The sequence below is a fragment of the Mastigoproctus giganteus genome, chromosome 1, assembly GCF_048544385.1.
Source record: "Mastigoproctus giganteus isolate SK-2022 chromosome 1, ASM4854438v1, whole genome shotgun sequence".
Classification (NCBI taxonomy): Eukaryota; Metazoa; Arthropoda; class Arachnida; order Uropygi; family Thelyphonidae; genus Mastigoproctus; species Mastigoproctus giganteus.
The window spans coordinates 217,075,406-217,101,499 of record NC_143575.1 but is presented as its reverse complement, the minus strand read 5'-3'; the positions used below and the strand labels follow the sequence as shown (position 1 = coordinate 217,101,499).

At 36.7% G+C, this 26,094-nt stretch overlaps 1 protein-coding gene across 1 annotated transcript in view; it reads right to left on the bottom strand.

Moving 5' to 3' along the window:
• Mhcl (Myosin heavy chain-like) overlaps nucleotides 1-26,094 on the bottom strand; it is a 938,273-nt gene that overhangs the window by 601,979 nt on the left and 310,200 nt on the right. Inside the window, exon 16 of the mRNA XM_090376088.1 lies at nucleotides 5,185-5,392. Within this exon, the coding sequence (XP_090232214.1) occupies nucleotides 5,185-5,392 (208 nt within the window). The remainder of the gene's footprint in view (nucleotides 1-5,184; nucleotides 5,393-26,094) is intronic.

Sequence of the window (26,094 nt, the reverse complement as noted above, 5' to 3'; positions counted from 1 at the left end):
GCCAAGTGGGATATTGTCTTTGTGTGTGCTCGATGAAAAGAGTTCGAGGATGTTAGGTGCCAACTCAGTGTTGTTATGGGCTTTTATGAGAACTTGAAGAACATGATAGATGCCCTTGAAGGATTTAAATTGAGGGGGGGGGGCCATCAAGCTCTCAACTGCCCACATCAACGTCAGAGCTTGCACTTGAACATCGGTCAACACAGCGGCAAAATGCGCTGTGTTGACTGTCGACAGGAACTAGTTGTTGTCGGTGATTATTGTCAAGGAAACAGTGAATATATTGTGAAAAAAGGACATGTGGGACAGGACCAGAACATATCTGCCAGGGGCATAAGCTGACGCTGTACAGATATCATCTTTTAAGGGCACAAAATGTGATATTGTTGTACACGTTGGCACTAACAATATTAAGAGTAGGTGAATGGCAGAATTACTTAACAAGTACAGGTCAATGTTGAAATAAAGCCGTGAGTTAGGGCTGAATTTCAAAGTGTCTGCAATTCTGCCCAGACACGATAGGAGGGAGTATATGATGAGAGGCTTCTAAATTAATTTGGCCCTGGAGAGATTGTGCAAGGCTATTATTAGAATTTTTTTCAGCCTAGTCTGTGCTTGTCAACAGGAGAGACTGCTTCTACAAGGATGGGATACACTTAATTAGAAAGCGTACAAGAATATTTGCTGATGCTATCAAGGCAGTGTTAAGTGGGTCAGAAAATTGCTAGCTTGAGGGAGGATACAGGGACTAACAGATTAACAGTAGCCACTGGTAGAGGTGAAAGTGATTCTTGCACTGCTTCTACTGGAATGAGCAGTAGCCTGGAAAACAAGTTGCAGGAGATTTTCAGAGACTGCTGAAAGTTATCGTGGAACAAGTAAATACATGGGCTGTGTTAGAGTAGCTAAGAATAAGAACAGCTGCATGTACACTAGTGTGTATACCAATGCTAAGAGTTTGGTAAATAAATTTCATGGATTTGAGATGTTGGTCAAAACATCAAAGGCAGATATTTTTGGGATATCAGAGATATAAGGCAGATATTCACAGATATAAGGAATGCATAATTGGAATATGGGAAGTACAATGTGTGCAGAGAAGACAGGCAGGGAGGAGGGATTATGCTATTAGTTAAGAAACACTTAAACACAAAATAAAGCAACACAAAAAAATTTAAGGAAATGCAGCCAGTTGATATGAGTGGACAGCACAGTGTTGAGTCAGTTTGGTGTGACATAAACACTGGCAAAGCAAAATTGAGAGTAGGACTGTGTTATAGGCCTAATGACTTGGACGAGTACAACAAACAACTGTACAGAGAAACAGAATAGGCCAGTAAATCAGATTGCCTATATTGACTGGAACTTGAGTTGGTCACTCACACACTAGCAAGGCTTTTGTGGATTTATTCCATGATTGTTTTCTACAGCAGGATATGTAGGAGGGAACAAGAGGGAGTAATACTCTTGATATGATTAGTAGTAATGATTGTTCATGCATTAAGAATCTGCAGATAAAGGAACCATTAGGTGGCAGTGATCTCAAAGTGCTGATATGGGATTTATTCAAAGACTTCTCTTTGAATAAATTCCATATCTTCTCTTTACCCCCGATGGTAGTTACCATCGGGGGTAAAGAGAAGGGTTTTTGCTTTCGTAAAGGTGACTATGGTGGTCTGATGCAGTTTTTAAATTCTATACAGTGCAACCAACTGATGATGATGTTGCCAACAGCAAATGGGAGCATTCAAAAAATTAATCTTGGAAGCTACTAGGCTTTTCATACCAACTAAGAAATATTGTTCAAGGTTCAGGCCTAAACGGATGTCAGATGAACAAATGAGACATGTGGCAAAGAAGAAAAATGTATGGGATATATATAAATTAACAGGTAACACAGGAAATACCTATGATAGATATAAGCTGGTCTGTAATCAAGTCACAAAGGACATTAGGCAAGCAAAGGCAGATTACAAGAAATCTCTGGCAAAGCATTTAAAGAAAAACAGCAAAGAGTTCTTTACTTATGAAAACTTTAGAAGGAAGGGGATGAATCAGACTGGTGCACATGATATCAATGGTTCAGCTGTTAATGATCTTGCTCAGGTAGCTAGCAAACTGAATGAGTATTTTGCATCTACGATTACAATCAGGAGTTACTCAGGGAGGGGAATGCCAGAGGTGTATTAAACTCCGGAAGTGAGCAATGATTTTGTAATAACTGAGAGCAAAGTGGAGCAGAGATTGTTGAAGATAAACCTAAGAAAGGCACCTGGTGTGGATGGGATCTATCCAGTTATATTAAAGAGGGCAGCAAAGGAAGTAAGCAAACCCTTATCCATAATTATGAGAGCTTCCTTGGACTCAGAGAAGGTTCCCATGGACTGGAGATGTGCAAATGTGACCCCAATTCACAGAGAATCAAAGGGTGACACAAGTAATTATAGACCTGTTAGTTCACTTCTGTTCTGGGGAAATTAATGGAGGCACTGGTCAAAGAAGCATTGCAGGATCATTTAGAGAAGACCAGTTATAGTTCAGACACAGCATGGGTTTGTTAAGGGGAAGTCCTGACAGACCAATTTGATTGGATACTATGATGTGGTCACAAAGGAACTGAATGCAAAGAATAATTTTGATATCATATACTTGGACCTTATGAAGGCTTTTGTTACTGTTGCACACATTAGACTGCTGTACAAATTGGAGTAGTGTGGCATTGGGGAATATTGCTGCTATGGATAAAGGGATGGTTGAGTGGGAGAAGACAGAGTGGTAATCAATGGACACTGCTCTTTATGGACTAATGTTATTAGAGCAGTCCCCCAGGGTTCGGTGTTGGGTCCATTGTTGTTTTCTGTATTTATTTATGATACTGATGAAGATATATTAGGCTTAATATCTAAGTTTGCAGATGATATGAAGGTTGGCTGGGTTGTTAATGACACTAATGACAGTACGCTACTGCAACAGGATTTAGAAAAGTTGAGCAGATGGGCTAAGAGATGGCAAATGAAGTTTAACATTGACAAATGTAAAGTACTACGTATGGGTAGCAGTAACCCCAGAGTAACTTATCAACTGTGTGGTACTATGCTCAGGTTGGTAGAGAATGAAAAGGACCTGGGGGTAATTGTGTAATCAAATATGAAGTTTTCATATTTGATTGCAGAATTACCCCAGGTCCTTTTCATTCTGCACTGGCTGAAGATTTGCAAATTAAGTGTTGCAGATTGGCACCTACGAGGTGATCTAATTGAGGTGTATAAGGCCTTGAATGGTTTGAGCATGCTAAATGATGATGGGATTCTTCCTCTTGTCCAGATTAATTGCCTGAGGGGACATAAATTCAAACTGATGAAAGACAGTTGCAGAATAGTTGTGCGGAAATTTGTGTTTAGCCAGCGAGGTGGTTGATTTCTGGAAACAAACTTCCATCTGTTATTATACAAGTAAACAGCTTAAATAAATTCAAGACAGAACTAGACAAACACTTGGAGCGAATGGATGGGTGAAATGGGAAGGTTTTTTTTTTTTTTTTGGTTGATTCTGTATAAGCTTGCTTTCTTGCATCATATGCTTCTATTAATGCTAATAAGTACTTTGCATCAATCTATATAGACAAAAGACTTTTCCTAGTGAGGAGAGGCTGTGTAAGTGAGGTCAAGTAGACAAAATTAATAATACTGAATTTAAAGATATTTGTTTATCATAAAAACTTTTGAACCTTTAGGGCTCAAAAGTTTTTATGATAAACAAACATCCGTATCACTAATTCTAAGGGCAAGTAAGGTTCCTGGAATTGATGGCACATAACTAATAACTTTAAGAGAAACAAGAAAGTGCACTAAACCATTCAGGTTAATCTTGAGAGCTGCACTAGATTTGGGCAGGATTCATCTTGAAAAAGAGCAAAAAATTTGGTGAAAGTCTAAGCCAACCTTGAACAACCCTTATATGTAAATTTTTTTCTGATTTGTACTTATAGACAGCCACATACATTTATAGAATAGTCAAGAACATTACTACATTTTGTGATACCACACAAGTTACTGCAAAAATACTGGACCTTCCCAATATCAGTATTGCATTATTTTTTTCATCAGTACTGATATTTTTATTCTTAAACGTAATAATAAACACAAGAATAAGCAAATAAAAGATGCCTTGCTCTGCACTGGCTGATTTGGTATAGATAAATTGTTACTGTCTCATTTCCTCTTTTTAACAAACTTGTATTGTGCCTCGTTTGTTTGTTTGTTTGTTGTTTGGTTTTTAGGAGCATTAGCAACTAAGGCCATATTGTTCCGGGTATACGCGGTGGTCATTCCCTGACCTTTACGCATCCTCCATATTTGGTGGTCACGGGCTTGAATCCCGGTGTAATCAAGAAATGTGTGCTATGCACTGCTGCACCTGGCTAATTGTGCCTTGTATTGATTGTACTTCCTCCAACTACTTTTATTGTTTTTGAGAACCCTACACACACCTGCATTCCCACCATTTGTTTTGTCAAAATAATATCACAACAAAATGTTATCCATGGCTGTAGAAAAGTTTCTGCTTTTTTGATATGTCTAAACACATAAATAAGGTTACTAATCTTACCCATTTGGAATTCACCAGAAAATGCATAGCTAATTGGTAATGATCAAAAAACAAATTAAACATGACACTTCTCAAGTTATTGCATGTTGTATCGCAACTAAGCTAGATTGCGAAACAGCATTCAATCACTGTTCAAAAAGAAAATGTTTATGTATGAAAAATACAAAAGGAAAACACTCACATATTTATGTACAAACAGAGATTGAAAATTTTGTGGAGGATATATGTTACTTTTGGTATAGATATGTTGGCAGTTTTTCCGATTATGGAAAATTGTGTTGCCATTTAATTTTCAAAAAAGCATAAAACGTTTTTCCTAATACTGTCAATGTTGTCAGTAATGGATGGCTTGAAATACAAGTATTGCAATACCTATACCATTATATATCACATTATCAATTCTGGAATAAATATGTATACTTATACACAGATTGTACTTATAGATTGTACTTATACATCATACAATGTATCTTGAAATACTGCTAAATAACATGCAAGAAACAGAATGATAAATGTAAAGCAAAAATGTGCCAAATTTTAAAACCACTTCATATTTTTTGAATAAAGCCACATTACCTTGTTTGTAAACTCTTACAGCATCAAGTATTTGAGAACCTCTAATTTGAGATCGGAGCAATGGTATATTAAGGATAACCTCTTCAGATGAACTTGCTCTTGCTACTGTAAGTGAATTTCTCACATCACACAGTCCAGCATTATGTTGGGGTAGAAGGCAGTGCACAAAATGAAGCTTTGTTCTACGCAACATTTCTAAAACAACATCCTGGAATAATTAAAGAGAATAAGAATACAACTCTTGAGCATAATATTATGCCATTTTTCTACTTTAAACAAGAAAACCGGCAAGTATAATGATTAGATAAAATTTCAGTTTATAGTACTATTATGGACTAAAAATATTCTTGGGCAAGAGCCTCAAGCTACATGGCAGTATGACTAATGTATGAGTTAGCACAATTGCATCATTGTGCCAACCCATTCGTAGCCACCTACCAAGGCAGACAAATTGGCATAGTTTAAATTACATCTCATATTGCAAATACCTTCACAATGGTTGCCATGTATTGCAGTACCTTGAGTAAGTAATGCTTCAACAGTGGAGAAGACTGGTGTTACTTATTCTCAGCAGACACCACCACCCAGATGGTAGTGTTTTGAGGCTTATTGGCACCTCTTCGGTGGGTGAGCAGGTATCCTGGTATTGCAATAGTGACAACCCAGTTATGGATTATAACTCCACAATATGAGAGATGCCTAATATGGTGTGCAATAATTAAGACTAAAAACATTCTTCAGCAAGAGCCTCAAGCTACGTGGCAGTATGACTAATGTATGGCTTAGTACAGCGGTTCCCAAGTGGTGGTTCGCACTAAAAATTCTGTAATGGTGTCTGCTTAGATTTACATAGGTATATTATTGTAAACTACAAAATATAACTAATAATAAACAATAGAGTAAAATAAAATTAAATAATAAGTGAAGAATTGCCAAAGAAAGAAATCGTATCTCCTACAATTCCTTATAATTAGTTTACTATCTTACAGTATATAATGTTAAATAAATATATTTTCATTACTAAATTTTTTCTCATTCTTAAGGATCATTGTTATGTATAGGTACTTTGTTTTTTTTTTTAGAACCTATAGTACTTAATCTGTGCATGGGTTGAAGGTTGAAAAGTTGAAAGAAGATACTTGTTGACATTAGACTTGAACTTCTGTAGATTATAATTTTCAGGAAATACTTATAAAGGAAGGTTGTTCCAGAAAATTGAAGATAAATGGGAAGAAAAAAAAAAATTGGTTCTGCGAGTTTGAACTGGGACAGTAAAAGGATGTTGACTGGTTGTGGCATGTGTTCGGACTGCTTTGAAAGAAAGAGCGGGAATTATTGAAACTCCACTAATGTCATCAGTGAAGTCCCACTGGGTTCGGTGTTGGGTCCACTGTTGTTTTGTATATTTATCAATGATATTGATGAAGGTATATCAGGCTTAGTGTTGAAGTTTGCAGTGATACAAAGGTTGGCAGGGTTGTTAATGACAGTAATGGCAGTGTGCAACTGCAACAGGATCTAGAAAATTTGGCCGATGGGCTGAGAAGTGGCAACTGAAGTTTAACATTGACAAATGCAAAGTACTGCATATGGGTAGCAGTAACCCCAGAGAAATGTACCAACTATGTGGTGTTACACTCAGGGTTGTGCAGAATGAAAGAGAGCTTGGGGTAATTGTGCAGTCAGATATGAAGTTTACCGAGCAGTGCAGACAGGCTGCCAAAGTAGGTCATGGGGTATTGTTAATGATATACAAAAAATTTGTGAGCAGGGATAAGGAGGTGATTGTCCTTTTGTATAAGGCAATGGTCAGGCCACACCTTGAGTACTGCATACAGGTCTAGAGGCCTCATTTTAGGAAGGATGTAGATTTGCTTGAGCATGTACAGAGAAGGGCAACAAGACTGGTGAGGGGGAATGAAGAGATCCTCTCACCAAGAGAAGCTTAAGTTCTGCAAATTGCAGCAGCTGGAGACTAGGCACTTGCAAGGTGATCTGATGAGGTGTATAAAGCCTTGAATGAGTTGAGCACACTGAATTCTGATGAGATTCTTCCACTTGTTCAGATTATGAACCTAAGGGGCATAAATTCAAATGGAGGAAAGATAGCTGTAGAATAGATGTGCGGAAATTTGCCTTTAGCCAGAGGGTAGTTTGCTGGAACAAACTTCCCATCTGTTGTGGAAGTTGATAGGTTAAATAAATTTAAGGAGGAACTGGAGAAACACTGGACATTTAAGGAGGAAGTACATGGTCAAAGTGAGAAGTCCTTTAGGCACTTCAGATCACAACTTGGTGATTATCTCTTCTCCTAGAAGAATTTTGAATTTATTAATTAAATAAATTGAAATTAAATAACCATGGCTCATAAACTGAAGTTAAGATAAAAAACATGGAGCAAAAATTAGTGCATTAGCATGTGAAAATAGTGTTCCTCAATCTACCGTTTTTACAATAATTAAACAAAAGGATATTCTAAAGAGTGTTAAAGTTAGTGATGATTTCACATTGGGGCATAAGGGAGGAGATTTTATTGTGGAAATGGAAAGGCTTTTGTTAATGTGGATTAGGGAAAAGCAGATGAAGGATGGTACAGTGCCTAGACAATTTATCTGCAAATGTAGTAAGCAGATCTATGGCGATCTGAATCTTAAAGCTCCATCAAATATTGGCAGTGCTGTGTGCTTTGAAAACTTTAAAACAATCAGAGGCTTGTTCAAGTGTTTCAAAAAAAAAAAAAAAAAAAAAAAAGGTTAATATCAAAATTGTTGAGAGACATCTAGTGCTGGTTTAAAAAAAAAAAAAAAAAAGCAGCGGAGCGGAGGCTTTTAAAACTGAATTCCAAGAGTTTGTTGATCAGGAGGGTTATATTCCCTAGCAGGGTTTAAATTTTGACAAAACTGGCCTCTTCTGGAAGCAAATATACATCACAGGATGAGGCTAGTTTACCTGAAAATAAGCCTATGAAGGATAGGCTCAATCTCTTGTTGGGTGCCAATGCCTCGGGAGATTTTAAGCTAAAGCCTTTGCTGAAGTATCACTCTAACACCTCCAGAGTATTTAAACGACAAAAGATCCACAAAGGCATGCTGGAGTGTTTTGGCACATTAACAAGAAGGCCTGGATTACAAGATGTCTTGAATGAATGGGTGCTTGAAGTTTTCTATCCTTCAGTGAAGACTTGTCTTGAGAAAAATAAGCTTCCTGTGAAGGCAATGCTCCCGCTGGATAATGCACCAGTCCATGATTTGAGGCACAATTTGACAATTTGACTTTGTTCAAGTCAAATTTTTGCCACCCAACACCATTTCTCTTCTTCAAATATTGGACCAGCAAGTGGTTGCAAACTTCAAGAAAATATATACCAAGAAAATGTTCACAAGCTGCTTTGCAGCAACCTCTAGTGAAAATGCTGTCACCCTCAAAGATTTTTGAAGGTCGAAGTTCAACATCCTGGACTGTGTGAGGCTGATTGTAAGTGATTAGAATGATGTCTTCACCAGATGCTCAAATTCAGCCTGGAAAAACATCTGGCCTTTAATCATCCATAACTTTGACGGATTTGAAGATGGTGTTTGACAAATGAAGGAATCACTCTTGGTAAATCAATGGATCTTGAGGTTGATGAAGAGGGTGTGGAGGACCTCACTGATGCTTATTGTAGCTCCTCTGTTGTTAAGCTAACAACAGAGGAGCTACAAGAGTTGGAGAAAATTGTAGAGTGACACTGGAAATGAAGAGGAAGAAAAATACACCCAAAAAGTGTCAGCTGGAAAGTTGAAGACTCATTTCTTGTTGGGAGCGTTTAGGAGAAGTAGTAAAAAAAAACACCCCAACATTGAAAACACTGAACTCATAATGTGCAAAATGGAAGACGAAGACATTTCTTACTTCAAGGAAGCTACAAAAAACAGTCGTCAACAACAGTACACTTTGGAGATCACTTTTCTTTGCAAGTAGCAACAAAAGACTGAAAAGACATATGAGTCTTGATCTAGTCCCACCATCACTATGCCACCACTGATTTCATCAGCCCTGCACTTCAAGTCTAAGGTAAATGCCAATTTATTTTTTGTATTTTATTTTAAGATGTTTTATAACTATTTATTAAATAATTTTTATAAAGCTCTAATTTTTAACATAAAAATCAAGTATAACATGTAAGAAATATCTATTTTATATGTTTGGGTTGCCTGTCAGGAGTTTAGAACAAATTACAGGAAATCAATCTATTATTGGTTTCAACTTACAATATTTTCAACCTGCAATAGATTTTGCGGAACAAATTACCATCGGACGTTGGGGCCCCACTGTATATGATATCAGAAATATTTTTTGCATCCACTTCCTTTGTGACCAGATCATAGTATCCAATCGAATTGGTCTGGCAAAATTTCTCCTTAACAAACCAATGCTGTGTCTGAACTGTAACTGCAGTCTTGTCTAGATGACCCTGCACTATTTCTTTAACCAGTGACTCCATTATTTTTCCCGGAACAGAAGTTAAACTAACAGGTCAGTAATTACTCGAACTTAAACAAACAGGTCTGTAATTAATTATGGCTAAGGGTTTGCTTACTTCATTTGCTGCCTCCCTTAACATAACCACCCTACATACCATCCACTTAGGGTGGATGGTATCTATCCAGTTATGTTAAGGGAAGTTATCCAGTTATATAAAGGAACCTACATAGGTTCCTTTCTTATGTTTAATTTCAACAATTTCTCCTCCACTTTCTTCTCAGTTATTACAAAATCATTTGGCACCCTGTTACAGATTGATAAACTTCTGATCTCCACTTCCCTAAAGAATTCCACGTGTATGAATGTAGATGCAAAATAATCATTCAGTTTATCAGCTCCCTCATCAGTATTATTAACAGTCGAGCCACTGATATCATGGACCAATCTGATTCATCCCCTTCCTTCTAGAGTTTACATAAATAAAGTCTTTGCTGTTTCTCTTTGCAGCCTTTGCTTGCCTAACCTCCATTGTGACTAGCTTATATATACCAGAGGTTTCCGTTTCGCCTCGTAATTTATATGCATCCGACGAATTTTTCTTCTCTGTGATGAGTCTCATCAGTTAATCTGACATCCACCTAAGCCTAAACCTTGAACAGTATATTTCTAAGTTATGAAAATCCTAGTAGCTTCCAAGATTAATTCCTTGAATGCTTCCCATTTAGAATTTGCTCTTGATAACATCATCAGTTGATCCCACTGTACATAATTTAAAAACTGTCTGAGACCACCACAGTCACCTTTACAAAAGCAAAAACCCTTCCCTTTACCCGTGATTTTAGTTACAGCTTTAAGTAAATCCTACATCAGTAGACTGTATTCACTGCCACCTAGTGGTTGTTTTATCTGCAGATTCTTAATGCATGAATAATCACTGCTGATAATCAGATCAAGAGTATCACTCCCTCTGATTGCCTCTCAAACATGCTGCTGCAAAAAACAATCATCCAATAAATCCACAAAAGTCTTGCTACTGTGCGAGTGACCAACCAACAAATTCCAGTTAATATCTGGAAAGTTAAAATCCCTCATTATCAGACATTCTGATTTACTGGCCCACTCTATTTCTCTGTACAGCTGTTCAATATACTCAGGGTGGCCATATTGGGAAAACTGGTAAGCGGGATAACTTGAAACAAAAAGTGTAGTATAGCATTTTTTCCTTCAAAAAGTAAAAGAAAAATATAAAATTTCAATTAAAATGCATTTTTTTTATCAATCAATTGATCATATTATTTATTTTCCAGGATGGCCAAGTGGTTAAGGCACAATACCCAGCCAATAGAAGACAAATACCGATGCCAATATAATATGATACTTACATTTGTTAATATGACAACACTGTGTATATCAGTGATATGATGAAATATGAGTTTGTTAAATGATTGTTGTTAATATGTATTTGTCCTATATAAACGTACATTTGTTAATATTTTTATAACAGTAATTTTAAAAATAGTCAGGAAGACGTAAAGTAGTCTTTACTTTTACTGTATATATTTTTCTTTAGATTTCATTAGTTTTAAAATTTCTTCTCCTTCCAAAGGATTTTAAAAAGCATTTTTTTAAATTCTGTACAGGACATGTTATAGTTTTCTTTCACCATAAGTTAGGCTTCTAAATTTTGTCTCAATTGTAAACTGCATATTAAGCTTTCCACCACAGTTTTCATTAAGCTGAAAACACTTTCTGATGAAGCATTTGAATTTGGAATGCTTAATATGGAGTTTACAATTTGAGACAAATTAATTGCTTCCAGAAATTTTGAGAAAAATTGCAACTATTTCTTATCAACATGCATTTTCTATTCGCAATTAATCAGTGATGAACAAAATGCCTTTAGACATTCTCATTTTTCTCTTATTAGAATTAACTTTTAACACATCCATTAGATTTCAATAAGAATTAATTAAAAATACATAAAATCAATAAATTAACGGTTTTTTCCTCACTTATCAGGACAAATGATAGTATTATTGGGAAGCAGGACTTGAAAGTTCTAAATCGGGACAATCCCAGCCATAAGCCAGTGTTTTGATGGAGTGAGGACTTGAATTTAAAAAAAAAAAAAAAAAAAAAAAAAAAAAAAAAAATACAACTCCGTAATGTGAGGAGGAAACTCCGAATTTATAGGCATGTTGGTGACACACAGATGTCCAGTCTCTATTTTGAAGAATATAAGAATTTAAGGAGAGTTCATGTAAGAGCTATTGCTCAGGCTAAGAAAACCTCTTGGAAAGGGCATGTGGATGCTGAAGAATCAAGAGACCCTTGGCAGTCTGTATTTAAATTAAGAAAATTATTATTTAAGAGACACAAATTGTACTAAGTAAAAGTGTAAAGTGTGTTAGCTGTCTGACAGCACCAGGGGTTCCCTATCTCCACATTGTATACTCTGTGCATCACGGTACTCTGTGGAAGCCAGAGATTTAAAAGTGTGTGGGAAGTGGAATGTCATGTAGTGGTTGTTCTTCTGACCATTTAGCCATTGGGCCCCTAATGGGACCCACCATTGCCCACAATCTACCACAAAGCAGAAAGTCAGGCACCCAGTATATTTTAAGTACTCAGGCAGGCCCTGACACCTAGTATCTGAAGATTTCAGTGGCAAAGACCAATAGGAAAAAAAAGGGGTAGGAGCATTGCAGTAATTTTTCAGCCAAATTTGGGTTTAGGTTTAAGTGAGCAGGGTTAAATTTTGCGCTAGTTCAATTAAGTTACTTTATGGGCATACTCAGTAAGTTAAGTTTGAGTCGGGGGGGGGGGAGGGGGCTGAATGCTCCCCCACCAGGGGATTTAAAGAAACCAGGTTACGGCACCCGGTTTAGATCGCCGAATGGCAGAAGGTCAGATTCCAGATGTGGTTCTTCCTAACACCCCTGACTGGGGGACTAGAATGTCATTCCATTAGTTGGCTAGTGAAACATAAGCCTCAGGCTTCCTTGCACCATATGGCTAATAATAATAATAAAATAATGGAATCACTGATTAAAGCATTGCAGGATCATCTAGACAAGACTGCAGTAATAGTTAAGATATAGCATGGGTTTTTTAGAGGGAGGTCTTGTCTGAAACAAGAAGAAGAAATGAATCATTTATAAGTTTATCAAGTGGAAATCTGCTGTACACCAATAGAAACAGTGAAAGGAGTGAAGGTGGAGTTGGGTTTCTGGTCCATAAAGATTTTAAAAACAACATTTTGGAATTCAAAAGTACATCACCAAGGGTGTCAAGACTAATACTCAAGATTTCTAAGAGGTACAAGCTAAAGATTATAATGATTTATGCAACAACATCGAGCCATGATGATGATGAAGAGGTTGAAGAAATGTACACCAAAATTGAGTCTTCTAAATGAGCAGAAAACCCACTACACTATTATTATGGGGGACTTCAATGCTAAGGTTGGAAAAAGGCAAAACAGCACAGAAAGAGGAACTATAGGAAATTTTGGAATTGGTGAAAGAAATAAGAGGTGAAAGACTTGTGGAATTTGCAGAATCTCAAGGACTGTCAGTAATGAACACTTTTTTCAAGAAAAGGGTGAACAGAAAGTGGACATGGACCAGTCCAAATGGATTAACAACAAATGAAATCGACTTCATCCTCACTAACAGAAGATATATTGTATCGACAAGGAATATTACAACTTTCTGAAAGTGATAAAGCCCAAGAAACCTATAGGAAAAAAGAAATCCAAAGAAGAAAATATTAGTCAAGAAACACTTGTCATGATGAACCGAAGATGACAAATGAAGAGCAAGAAAAACACTGACAGGGAGAAAATTGAGTATACTGAGTTATGCAAAGCCATTAGAAAGAGACTCAGAGAGGATATAAGAAGATTTAACACAAGAAAAGTAGAACAAGCATTAAGGGAAAACAAAGGATTTAAATCAGCAGCCATGAGCAGTAATACAGAAAGACAAATAATACTGAAACTGAAGAATAGCGATGGTGTACTTATAAACAGCAGAGAAGGCATAATTCAAATAGCAGAAAACTACTATAGAGAATTATACAAGGAGTGAGGGAATGATGCTAGCAGTGGGGAAGATGGATTGCAAAGTAGCAACACATACGACATACCCGATATTCTTCCTGATGATGTAGAACATGCATTGAAGAAAATGAAGAATCAGAAAGCCCCGGGGGAAGATGAAGTTACTGTAGAGTTGTTAAAATTGGGAGGAAGAGACATAACACAAAAACTAGCAAGGCTCTTCACAAAGTGCATTAGAAAAGATGTGACGCCTAAGCAGTGGAATAATTCAATCATAGTTTTGCTGCATAAGAAAGGGGATAAATCAGAAATTGGAAAGAATACTTGATGAGAATCAACCGAAAGAGCAAGCTGGCTTTAGGACAGGATTCTCAACTATGGATCACCTTCACGTAATATCACAGCTAATGGAGAACGCAAATGAAAATAAAACATCATTATGCCTGGCATTTGTGGATTATGAAAAGGCATTTGACTCCATACAGCATAAGGCAATGTTTCGTGCACAGGAAAGACAAGGCATAGATACCCCATATATTATGATTTTGAAGAAAATATATGATAGTGCTACCTCCTTTATTAGACTAGACAAAGATAGTAGGAAATTTAAAATTGAGAAAGGAGTTCAACAAGGAGAGACAATATCTCCGAAGCTGTTTACTGCTGCCCTTGAGGAAGCTTTCAGAAGATTAGACTGGTTGCAGAAAGGAGTCAATGTGAATGGAGAGTACCTAAACCATTTACAATTTGCAGATGACATTGTGATCATAAGCCATGATCCCAAAGAATTAGAGGAAAATCTTAATTAGTTATGCACAGTTAGTAAGGATTTTGGACTAAAGATGAATATGGCTAAAACAAAAGTAATGATGAACAAGTATGCCACAGAAAGGGAAATAATGATTGAAGGAGCAGTAATTGAAAAGGTGGAGTCATATACTTATCTGGGACAAGCAATATCCCAGTTAGACAAACTGGGATATTGCTGAAGAGCAATATCCCAGTTTGTCTGAAACGTAAAATAATGAACCAATGTATACTCCCCACCATGACTTAGGGAAGTGAAACTTGGGCACTCATCAAAAGAATGGAAGAGAAGCTGAGAACTACACAGCGAAGAATGGAACGAATTATATTGGGAATCAGACTGATAGATAAGAAGAGAAATACATGGATTAGGCAGCAAACTCAAGTAAAGGACATTCTTATCAAAACTAAAGAACTAAAATGGTCTTGGGCAGGACATATAGCTCAAAGACATGATGACAGATGGACTAAGAAAATAACAGAATGGTACCCAAGAGGAGCTAGAAGAAAACCTGGAAGACAAAGACGGAGATGGATAGATGAAATTCATGAGTTTGTGGGTAGTAAATGGATGGCCAGTGCTCAAAACAGAAGGAACTGGAAAGTTGCTGGAGAGGCCTTCATCCTGAAGTGGATTGAAAATGGCTGATGATGATATCAGTGCTTTTTTTGACATGGTACGCAATGGCGTACCGGCACCTTTATTAACAGTGACATTTGGATTGCAGTGCACTTCGAAATTTGTAATATTCCGTAAATTTTTTTCACATGTTTACCTGCTTTTCAAATAAGCTTAAAGTTATTTAACTAAATTTGCATCTCACTCTCTATTGTTAAGTTATCTACTATATAAAACTTTATAACCATTTTTAGAGTTCTAAATTACTCAGTCGGACCTCTGTTTAATGAAATCCTTTTAGAGCATTTTTTTTTAATCCCCTTGGAAATTACATTTAAAATAGTTTCAGTGAGCGAAGAAAATTTTCATATAATTATTATTATTATTATTAGCCATATGGTGCAAGGAAGCCTGAGGCTTATGCTGCACCAGACAAAAAAAAATTCTCGAGTTACCCTGAGAGAGAGAGAGAGAGAGAGAGAGAGAGAGAAGTCGAAAGGAATCACCAAGAAAGAGTAGAATGATGATATCCAGCTCAGGACCCAGGGTGTGCCAAGCCCATACTCACCAGATGTGAGCCCCTGGGGGTAATGAATGGCTTAGGAGAGACAACTGCATACACACTGTTCGCACTTTTGACCTTCAAGCCAATTTAGGAAATTTAGTGCTGCTGCTAAGCAAGAATTGAGAGAGCTAAAGGGATTACCATTCTACAACTTAGTGGTACCTGGTAACTTAGGAAAACCTATCTGTCCACCTGTCCCACATACGGAGAAGTCGCACTGGTCAACAGTAAGCAGATCAAGGGGTATTCCCAATGAGTCTGGTTCACCTTCTACTGCAGTCGTGTCCAACCATTTCTTGTACAAGCGGCATATTCAAAGTCAAAACTCTTTCGGGGGGCCGCACCAAGTGATTATAGCAAAATTAGTATGTTACATTTTTTTTCCATATCTTGTTACATATTTTCATGTTACTGTTTTTTATTTTCAGGCTATATATAAAAAATGCAAATTCCCAAGCAAATTCCCAATACTTTTATGTGTAACAAATCTATGCCACTAATTTATTTTTTAGATTTTATTAAAATTATAAAAGTAAAAATTAAATGCAACAAGGGATCATATCTTTAAGAGTATAATAATCTATATAATTTGGTGTAAACACACCATAGACAACTCTTAAACAAAAAACTACGTTAGTAGTGTGAAGGGCATCATTTTATCTGTATCTCATATTGTGCTCTTCCTTCACAGCAAGTTGCCATGTATTGCACTAAAATTGAATAAGTAACGCTTCGCTAAAAGAGAAGACTATTGTTACTTGGTATTGTCTGCAATACCAGGGTACCTGCTCACCCACCGATGAAAGGTCAACAAGCCTTGAAACGGTGCCGTCTGGGTGGTGGTGCCCACTGAAAGTAACAATAGTCTTCTCTTTTAGTGAAGCGTTACTTATTCGAGGTAGTGCAATACATGGCAACTCATTGTGAAGGATGAGCACAATATGAGATACAAATAAAATAATTCCTTCAACTACTATTGTAGTTTTTTTTTTTTAAGAGTTGTCTATGGTGTGTTTACACCAATATTATATAAAATTATAAAAATATCACTTTTTTTTTTTTTCAAAAAAATACCTTGCTTTTGCCATTAAATGCTCACTTAATGAGAATTTTTTGATAATTAGCAAAATGCTGTTTTAATTCACTTTCCGCGCGGGCCGTAGGTTGGACACTGCTGGGAATCAACTGTAAGTGCCCCGTTCGAGAATTAGGAGGGAGTGATTTTCTTTTAACTCGACAAATTGTTTCGCGAAAATGAGTTATCCACATTTTTCCATATCTCTATTTACATGGCCACAGTAGCTGAATATCCGAATGACACAGACATTTGGGACAATTTCAAAAAAAAGAAAAAAAGAAAAATTCAAATTTAAGAACTAGTGACAATACCGATGATGAGAGAACGAAAACGAGAACAACGAAGGTATTAATCCTTCTAAACATGAATTGTTAGCATTTGGTGAGAATTAATTTAGAAAATTGTCAATTGGGCTTAAGTTAAATGAAACAGATACAACTGGCCCATTTCGGAAATACCTAATCGAAAAGACGGTTTTTGGAAAAATTGAAGAGCATTTGATGAACGCTCTGAGTACGATACCAATTTCATTGAGTGAATGTGATTAAGGATTTTCACAAATGAATCTGATCATCAGCCCAACCAGAGCTTCGTTTATGACAAAAGCAGTTTCTTCACTACTGTTTCTTAAAATTGTGACTCACCACTGACCCGCTTTGATCCAGCAAAATATGTCGATTCATGGCTGCTTCGGAAACGTCAATCAGCAACAGCCACAAACAATAAGTCGGCATAGTGTGCTGCATGAGAACTCAATAAAAATTTGGAATATTCTATAAAAACTTTATTATGAAATTATTGTTACTTATTACTTATTTTTTATATACTTGAATAATAAATTTGTGCTTAATAAACTGTGTATTAATATACTTAATTTGTTGTTCTTATTCCAAAAACATTACTAGTAAGTAACAATATCAGGAAATAGTTTTTTAGAGTACTGTCTTTTCATGTCCTTTTAATTTTCAATTTTTCCTGATAGCAAAGAATGAGTACCGGCACCTATTTTTTACAAAAAATAGCACTGGGTATTATGATGTGGTCACAAAGGAACTGAATGCCAAAAATAATTTTGATATCATATATTTGGATTTCAGGAAAGCTTTTGATACTGTTGCACATGGAAGATTGCTGTACAAATTGGAGAGGTACAAATTGGCATTAAGGGTAAGTTGCTACAATGGATAAAGGGATGGTTGAGTGGTAGACTATAGAGAGTGGTAATCATTGGACACTTCTCTTCGTGGACAAATGTTATTAGTGGAGTTCCCCAGGGTTCAATGTTGGACCCATTGTTGCTTTGTATATTTATCAATGATATTGATGAAGGTATATCATGTTTAATGTCCAAGTTTGCAGATGATACAAATGTTGGCAGGGTTGTTAACGACAGTAAAGACAGTATGCTACTCCAACTGGATCTAGATAAGTTGGGCAAATGGGCTGAGAAGTGGCAACTGATGTTTAACATTGATAAATGCAAAGTACTGCATATGGGTAGCAATAACCGAAGAGAAACGTACCAACTGTGTGGTACCACACTCAAGGAAGTGGAAAGTGAAAAAAAAAAAGGGTAATTTTGCATTCAAATAGGAAGTTCGCTGAGTAGTGAAGATGGGCTGCCAGAGCAGGTCATAGAGTCTTGTCAATGATATATAGGAATTTTGCTAGCAGGGACAGGAAGGTGATTATTCCGTTATACAAGGCAATGGTCGGGCCACACCCAGAGTACTGTGTACAGGTCTGGAGGGCTCATTTTAGGAAGGATGTAGAGTTGCTAAAACGAATACAAAAAAGGGCAACAAGATTGGTGAGGGGAACAAAGGGCTGCTCTTACCAAGAAAGGCTTAAGTTCTGCAAATTGCAGCACCTGGAGAGTAGGCACCTGTGAGGTGATCTGATTGAGGTGTATAAGGCTTTGAATGGCTTGAGCAAGCTGAATGATGAATGCCGATGGGATTTTTCCTCTTGCTCAGATTAAGAACCTGAGGGGGCACAGTTTCAAATTGAGGAAAGACAGTTGTAGATAGATATGTGGAAATTTGCCTTTAGCCAGCAGGTAGTTGATTGAGAACTTTCATCTTCTGTAAATTTAAAGCTGAGCTGGACAGGCATTTGAAAGGAATGGAGGGGTAAAATGGGGTGGTTTTTTTTTTTTTTTTTGCTGATGCTGCCTAAACTTGCTTTCTTGCATCATATGCCTCTACTAAATGCTAATGCTATTCTGGAAAAATGCACTAATAAAATTCCTACAGAAGCTGGGTCAGAGTTTAACTAATCCAAGAAGCTATAGGCCAATTTCTTTATTACCTAATTTGGGTAAGCTTTTTGAGAGATTACTTCATTTGCATCTAAAAGAATTATTAGAACTATGAAATATGAGCCTGCCATGTCAATATAGCTTTAAAAAATTTAATTCTATGGAAGATACCTTAGATGATTTGATTAGTCATGTTAAAAACTCAACAAGAAAAGATGAGTTGGTATCATTTATTGATTCTGTTGTAGCTTTTGACACGGTTTGACACAGTAGTATACAGACTTCACTTATGAAAATTAATTGTCCAGACAAGTTATATAGTTATAGTAAATTATTTGGAAGATAGGCAGATTACTATTAGGTCCCAGCACTTGGTTTTTAGGAAGTTTTTGAATAGAGGTTGTCCTCAAGGGTCATTTCCAGGTCCCTTGTTTTGGAACCTTTTAATAGATCAATGAGACAATGGTTGCAGGTATCATTTGAAGAGACTGCCATAAAATTGCATTTGCTGATGACCTGATTATCTGCATTTCAGGCAATTCTAAGAGAATGTTGGAGGATAGACTTGATAGTTTAGAAGAATGGGCAGGAATTAATAAATTAAAGATTTCTCCTGAGAAGTCCATGATGATGCTTATGAAAAAGAAATTAGATATATCATCAGATATGAAAGATAAATTAGATTAACCATTGGTATTTGCTTACTAGCTTTCTTTGCCCTTGGCAAAGATAGGCAGTAAGCAAATACCGATGGTTAATCAAAATAAGCATTTCGGAGTGATTTTAGATTCTAATCTTATGTTTGTGCCTCATATTAATTACAGGTGACCCCCCGCTTAATGCTGATAATTCATTCCGGAAAAACAGAACGCTAAGTGAATCTGCGTTAAGTGAGCGCCGCATTCCCATAAGGTAACATATGTATTTGTGAGTTGCAGTCGGTGCCATAGGATATTTCCTAATCAATAATAAACGGTAGTGAAAAGATGCACAAATGTCGGTCAAAATATTTAATATTCAAATATTTGTACATATAAAATATTCTGCATTACATACGTATATAATTATGTGGTAACTACTTAGTATCAAAATTAAACTTAAAATTCCAATTAAAATCATGAATTTAATTGATCTAAATTGATTTTAATTGATTTAATTGATGAATTTAATCATGAAAAATGTGTCGATTTTGGGTTGAACTTTGGCCCTCTTCCAAATAAACTAAAAGGGGTATTCATTTAAAATTCCCCACAGCATTACCACCCAACAATAAAGTCAACCGATCCTTCACCGCTTTGAAACCTGGCATGTTTTTTCTTCTTTCAGGCATTCATTTCCACAAAAGTCCTGCTTCATCTATGTCATAAACTTGTTGAGAAGTATAACACACAATACCCCCTCTTCAATAATTTTAACAAGTTCTTTTTTGAAAGTTTTGGTTCCTTGATCTGCACTTGTGGCTTCTCCCTAGATTTTAAATCTATTCAACCAGCCCTTACCAGTTTTAAATGGTTCCACATTTTTTTTTTTTTTTTTTTAGGTGAGTTTTCTTCAGATCATCATATTGGCTAATCTCTCTCTCTCTCTCTCTCTCTCTCTCTCTCTCTTATAATATTTAACTTAACTGAATTCTGCATTGGATATTATCTTCAATAAAATTAGTTGTTAAAGTCTTTCCATTTCAATCCTAATAGTCGGCTAGCCTTAGTTGCTTGCAGTGGAACAGCTATCTTTCCCGCTGCTAAAATTAATTCTTTATTTTATTTTTTTTATTGTTCTTACAGTTAAACTTGCAAGTCCTAAATTATTGCACACATCCGCTTGTCGTTGACTGGAATCGATTCACTTCAAAACGTCTAATTTAATTTTAAAATTCAGTCTTTTTCTTTCATTTGTAGTCTTCGTACTGCGTCCAGACATTGTTGCTTTTTCATTCTTATCCGCCATTATTAACTCTTCGAAAATGTAACTGCATTGGTTGCATTAAGTATGATACAATGTTCGAGTAAATTGTCCATTACGCACGAAGTCTACTGTACTGAGTGATGATTAGTCTTTGGATAAATCCATATAACGCAAATATTACAAGCAATATACTTGATAATTTTTTAAAATGTTGATCTCAGAACTATGTAACAAGTCACTGTACTGCATTAAATTAGAGTGCGAGAAAATTTCACTGAGCGTGGGAAACGTTTTAATACTGTTTTGCTATTCATTTTCAAGCTATCGACTCCATCAAATGAAACGATTTCATTTAAATATGCCAAAAATGCAATCTGTAAAAGAGCATTATAGTGATCTGTGACAGCGTTATAGTCAGATAGGGGTTATACTATAAGAACATTGTTATAGCGAATCAGCGTAAAGCGAACCGCGTTATAACGGGGGCCTGCTGTACTTGATTAATAAATTTAAGAATTTTAGTGCCGCTATATTCAAAATATCAAGAGTTGAATGGAGATTACATAGAAAGACATTAAATTTGTATTATAAGGCAATTTTTTTACCAATTGCTACCTGTGTTGCTTCTATCTGGGTGATCCATGTGACCAAACTGAAATTCAAGGCTAAATTATACTGTTTACAAAGAGCTGTTGGCAATACAAAGGGTGTGTAGGACAACTTCAACTCACACACTACAGGTATTAACCAGACGCATTCCGTTGGATTTGTACATGATATACAGAGCCTTTTGTTATTTTTTTTAAGAAAAGGTATTAATTCTTGATATAACTATAGATATTAGTACCGATATTAAAAAGGAGAAGAAACATGTAATGGAGAAGTTATTGGATGTATGGCAGGTCAGGTGGAATGAAAGTATAACAGGGATCACAACTAAGCTGCATATACCTGGTGTCAGGGTTCTGTTTAATAATAAGAAGAATGAATGGTTTCCCTCAGTATGCAATTGTCTTGTCTTATTTGCTTACTGGGCATGGTGAATTAAGTTATAAATTACATTATTTTGGATTAAAATCAGATCCCTTTTGTTTTTGTAAAGCGGAGGAAACTTGGCATCATGATTTGTACAGTTGTCCAATTTATATTGAGCGCAGATATCAACTGAAGTCTGGGGTATCTGAATTAGCACAGGGTAATGAAATTAATTATTTGAGTAATGTAAACTATTATTTGGCACTGGAAGAATTTGCTAAGTCTGTTTTTGTTAAAAGAAGAAAGCTTTCTCTTTGGTTAGTAGTTGATTGACCTTGGATCTTGCTGGTACTTCCCCCCCCCCTCAATGTGCAGGTCATTCATTCATTTATTTATTTTATTTATTATTATTAATTAATTAATTTTTTTTTTTTTTTTGCTAGTACTGACAAAGAAAGCCAGTGTATATGGCATCCCAAAATATTTAGGGGTACTCTTTTTTTTTTTTTTTTTTTTTTAATTACTGTATTTCCCCATGTATAAGACGCACCCTTTTTCGAAAAATTTGGGGTCTAAAAACTGGGTGCGTCTTATACAGTGGTTGCAGATTTTTTTACTTGCATTTCCCGCTTTTTCTCGCTTGTTGTCTTTGCGCTCATTGTTTCGCACTTGTTATCGGTATATTACATTACGTTTTGCCACGTTCTGCTCAGAAAAGATTTTTGCACAGTGCTGAATTCAAGTTAAAAGTGATCCAGTTTGCAAAAGTGAATGGAAATCATGCTGCTGAACGTAAATTTGGTCCTCCTCCAACTGAGAAAACAATCCGAGACTGGCTACGGGAAGAAGAAACCCTATCGAAAACGCCACGGCAGAAGAAGGACATGAGAGGCAAGTCAGCAAAATGGCCTGATTTAGAGAGGGAATTGAAGACATGGATTGAAGAGCAAAGGGCAATTGGAATTCCTGTGTCCACAAAGATGATTCAGCATGAGGCAAGAAGAATTGTTGATGAAAAAGAAGTTACTGATTTCAAAGGAGGACACAATTGGTGCTTCAGGTTCGTGAAACGGAATGGAATAAGCATGCATACACGCACCAGACTTGCCCAAAAGATGCCTGAAAGCTATGAACAGAAGGTCCTTGAATTTCATCGTTTTGTCATTCAATGTCGGAAGACACATCAGTTTGAGTTGGGACAGATTGCAAATATGGACGAAGTCCCCTTTCAATTTGATATCCCAAGTAACAGAACTGTTGATAAGAAGGGGGTGAAAACCATAACTGTGAAGACAAGTGGACATGAAAAGAGCCACTATACAGTTGGTCTAGCTTGTTGTGCCGATGGAACCAAGCTGCATCCTATGCTGATTTTCAAACACAAAACAATGCCAAAAGAAGACATTCCTCGAGGAGTGATTGTCCACATTCATGACAAGGGTTGGATGGATCAGGATGGGATGAAGATCTGGTTTGAGAAACTTTGGAGCAGGAGACCAGGTGGGCTCTTACACAAACCTGCCCTATTGGTGATTGATCAGTTCAGGGCACACATAACAAAAAACACAAAGAAGATTGCTGTAGAGCAAAAAACAAAACTTGCCGTCATACCTGGAGGCTTGACATCCCAGCTCCAAGCACTTGATGTCAGCATTAACAAACCCTTCAAAGCTGCCATGAGAGACGAATGGAACCAATAGATGAAGTCTTCTGGGGACAATCTGACACCAGCAGGAAGAGTGAAGAAACCAACTATAGGAGAAGTTTGTACCTGGGTGAAAAGATCCTGGGATAATATCAAGATTGAGAACGTTGTCAAGTCATTTAAGAAGTGTGGCATTTCAAATGCCATAGATGGAACTGAGGACGAGGCAATATATGAGGACAGTGATTCGTCATCAGACAGATGAGGACAAGCTAATGGATGGGAGTTTTGACAGTGATGAGGACAGTGATGAATTTTATGATGAATAAAACTTGAGTTCAATAACTTTATGTAACACACTTTTTTTCAAATTTCGGGCCTAAAAATTAAGGTGCATCTTATACATGGGAGCGTCTTTTACACAGGGAAATACAGTAATATTTCTTTTTTTATTATTTTTATTTTCCCTTGCAGGAGTTTTTATTTACATATTTATTTTTATTTACTTTTATATTTTATTTTTATTTTTGCTGGCGTCGGTTCAGTTTACTGTTGCGGGACAAACTCTTGCTGGAGTGTTTTTTTTTTTTTTGCAGGCTCCCAGGTTTGGGCAGCCTGGGAGCAGGATTTCTGGCACTCAATAGTCTTGCACTTTCACTGGGTGTGAGAGCATAGTGCTTGATAGCACAGACAGAATTAGAAGACCCAGGTCTGGCTTCAAGTTTCACGGATGGGCACCAGGTAGAGTTTGCCCAATGTGGTGGCTGTTGCCTGAGAGACCAACATACTACACTACATTAACATACACTTACAGGCCAGTAGTACAAGTTCATTTTGCCCACAGAATACTCAGGTGGAGATAGATGAAAGTCTGGGAGCCACCCAACGACATGAATACACATACATACATACATACATGGTAAGAATCTGTGAACATGATCCTAGACAAATTTAATATGGTCTGAACACCAGCTTGATATGGTTGCATGCAATAATAGGTATTGTGTAAACAAGTGAAAAATTATTCACAATTAATGAAGTTGTACAGGCTGTAGAAAGGGCTAGAGATAGCCAGTTAACAGGCCTGGATTTAATAGAGGTGAAAGTTTTAAAGCAAGCTTTTTATAGAAGACCAGATATTTTTGTAAGATCATATAATAACTGTCTCGAGCAAGGTGACTTTCCCCAGGCATGAAAAGTAGCAGATTTAAGATCAATCATTAAAAGTCCAGAGAAATTACCTGGTGAGCTGGGATCTTATCATCCAATTGTCCTGCTATTGGTGATGGCAAAGTATATGAGAGACTGTATCAGTCATTTCATGATTAGATACAAACAAGAAAATATGACCTCTGGTAACCAGTATGGTTACAAGTGGGAAAATTCTACACAGGATGCTGTCTACTGGATGATCAGATATGTGCAGGAGTATGAGAGGTGGTATGTTCTCGGTTTGTTTATTGATTTTCATGTGGCATTTGATATGCTTTGGTAGGAGGGCATCCTGTCAAGAATCAGAACTATGAATTGTTCTGCCAATTTGTATATAGTCGTTAAGCAGTATTTTAGTTCCAGAAGAGTGATTGTACAGACTAATTATACTGAGATACAAAGAAATGTATATAGCGGATGTCCTCGGGGCTCAGTGATGGGCCCCTATGCCTGGACCATAGTTCTGGATGAATTTTTAAATTTGCACTATCCCAGCATTAATTTTATAGCATATGTGGATGACATATTAATACTTGTTTATGGTAATGCAAGGTCGCAACTAGAGGAGTGAGCGGCAGAAGTGTTTGGTTACCTAATAGTATGGGCAAAACAATATAAATTGAGGATATCCAGTATCAAAATTGTTCAGATGTTACTGAAAGGTGGCCTAGTCTGAACAGATGCCCACTAGTTCGTACTCAGGAAATATCTTTGAGATATGCGACTGCCATCAGGTACCTAGATGCATGCGTGAGGGAGAGGGTGAGCTTTGTGGAGCATGCAAGAAACTTAAAAGATAAAATTCGAAAGTTATATGCCAAACTGAGGAGAGTCGTGAAAGTTGACTGGGAAATTAAAGGTAGGTCATTAAACAAGGTGTATAATTGCTTTTTTGTCCCTATAGTTACTTATGCCTCCATAGCTTGGTTACACCAAGTGACTAACTTGGTTGTAAGAAAGTATGTCTTGCAGGCTCAGAAGTTTGCTCTCCTATGCACCACCAGGGCCTGTTGGAAAGTGTCCACAGAAATGCTGCAAGTGATTGCTGGACAGCTTCCTGCAGACCTCTTAATAATTTTTCAGGCTTTGCTATATTGTACAAGGAAAAATATCAGAACAACAGTTCTTAATATTTCCTCCTGTCCTGACCGAGATAGGATGTATTCAAGGTTGGACTTGAAGAAAAGGAGAGAATTTTGAATGAACTGACAAATATATGGCAAGAGCAATGGGCAAGTTCAAACAAGGGAGAGCAACTTTTATATTCTTGCCTAGTGTGAGAATATTCAACATGAAGAGAAATGTGTGGAGCGGCAT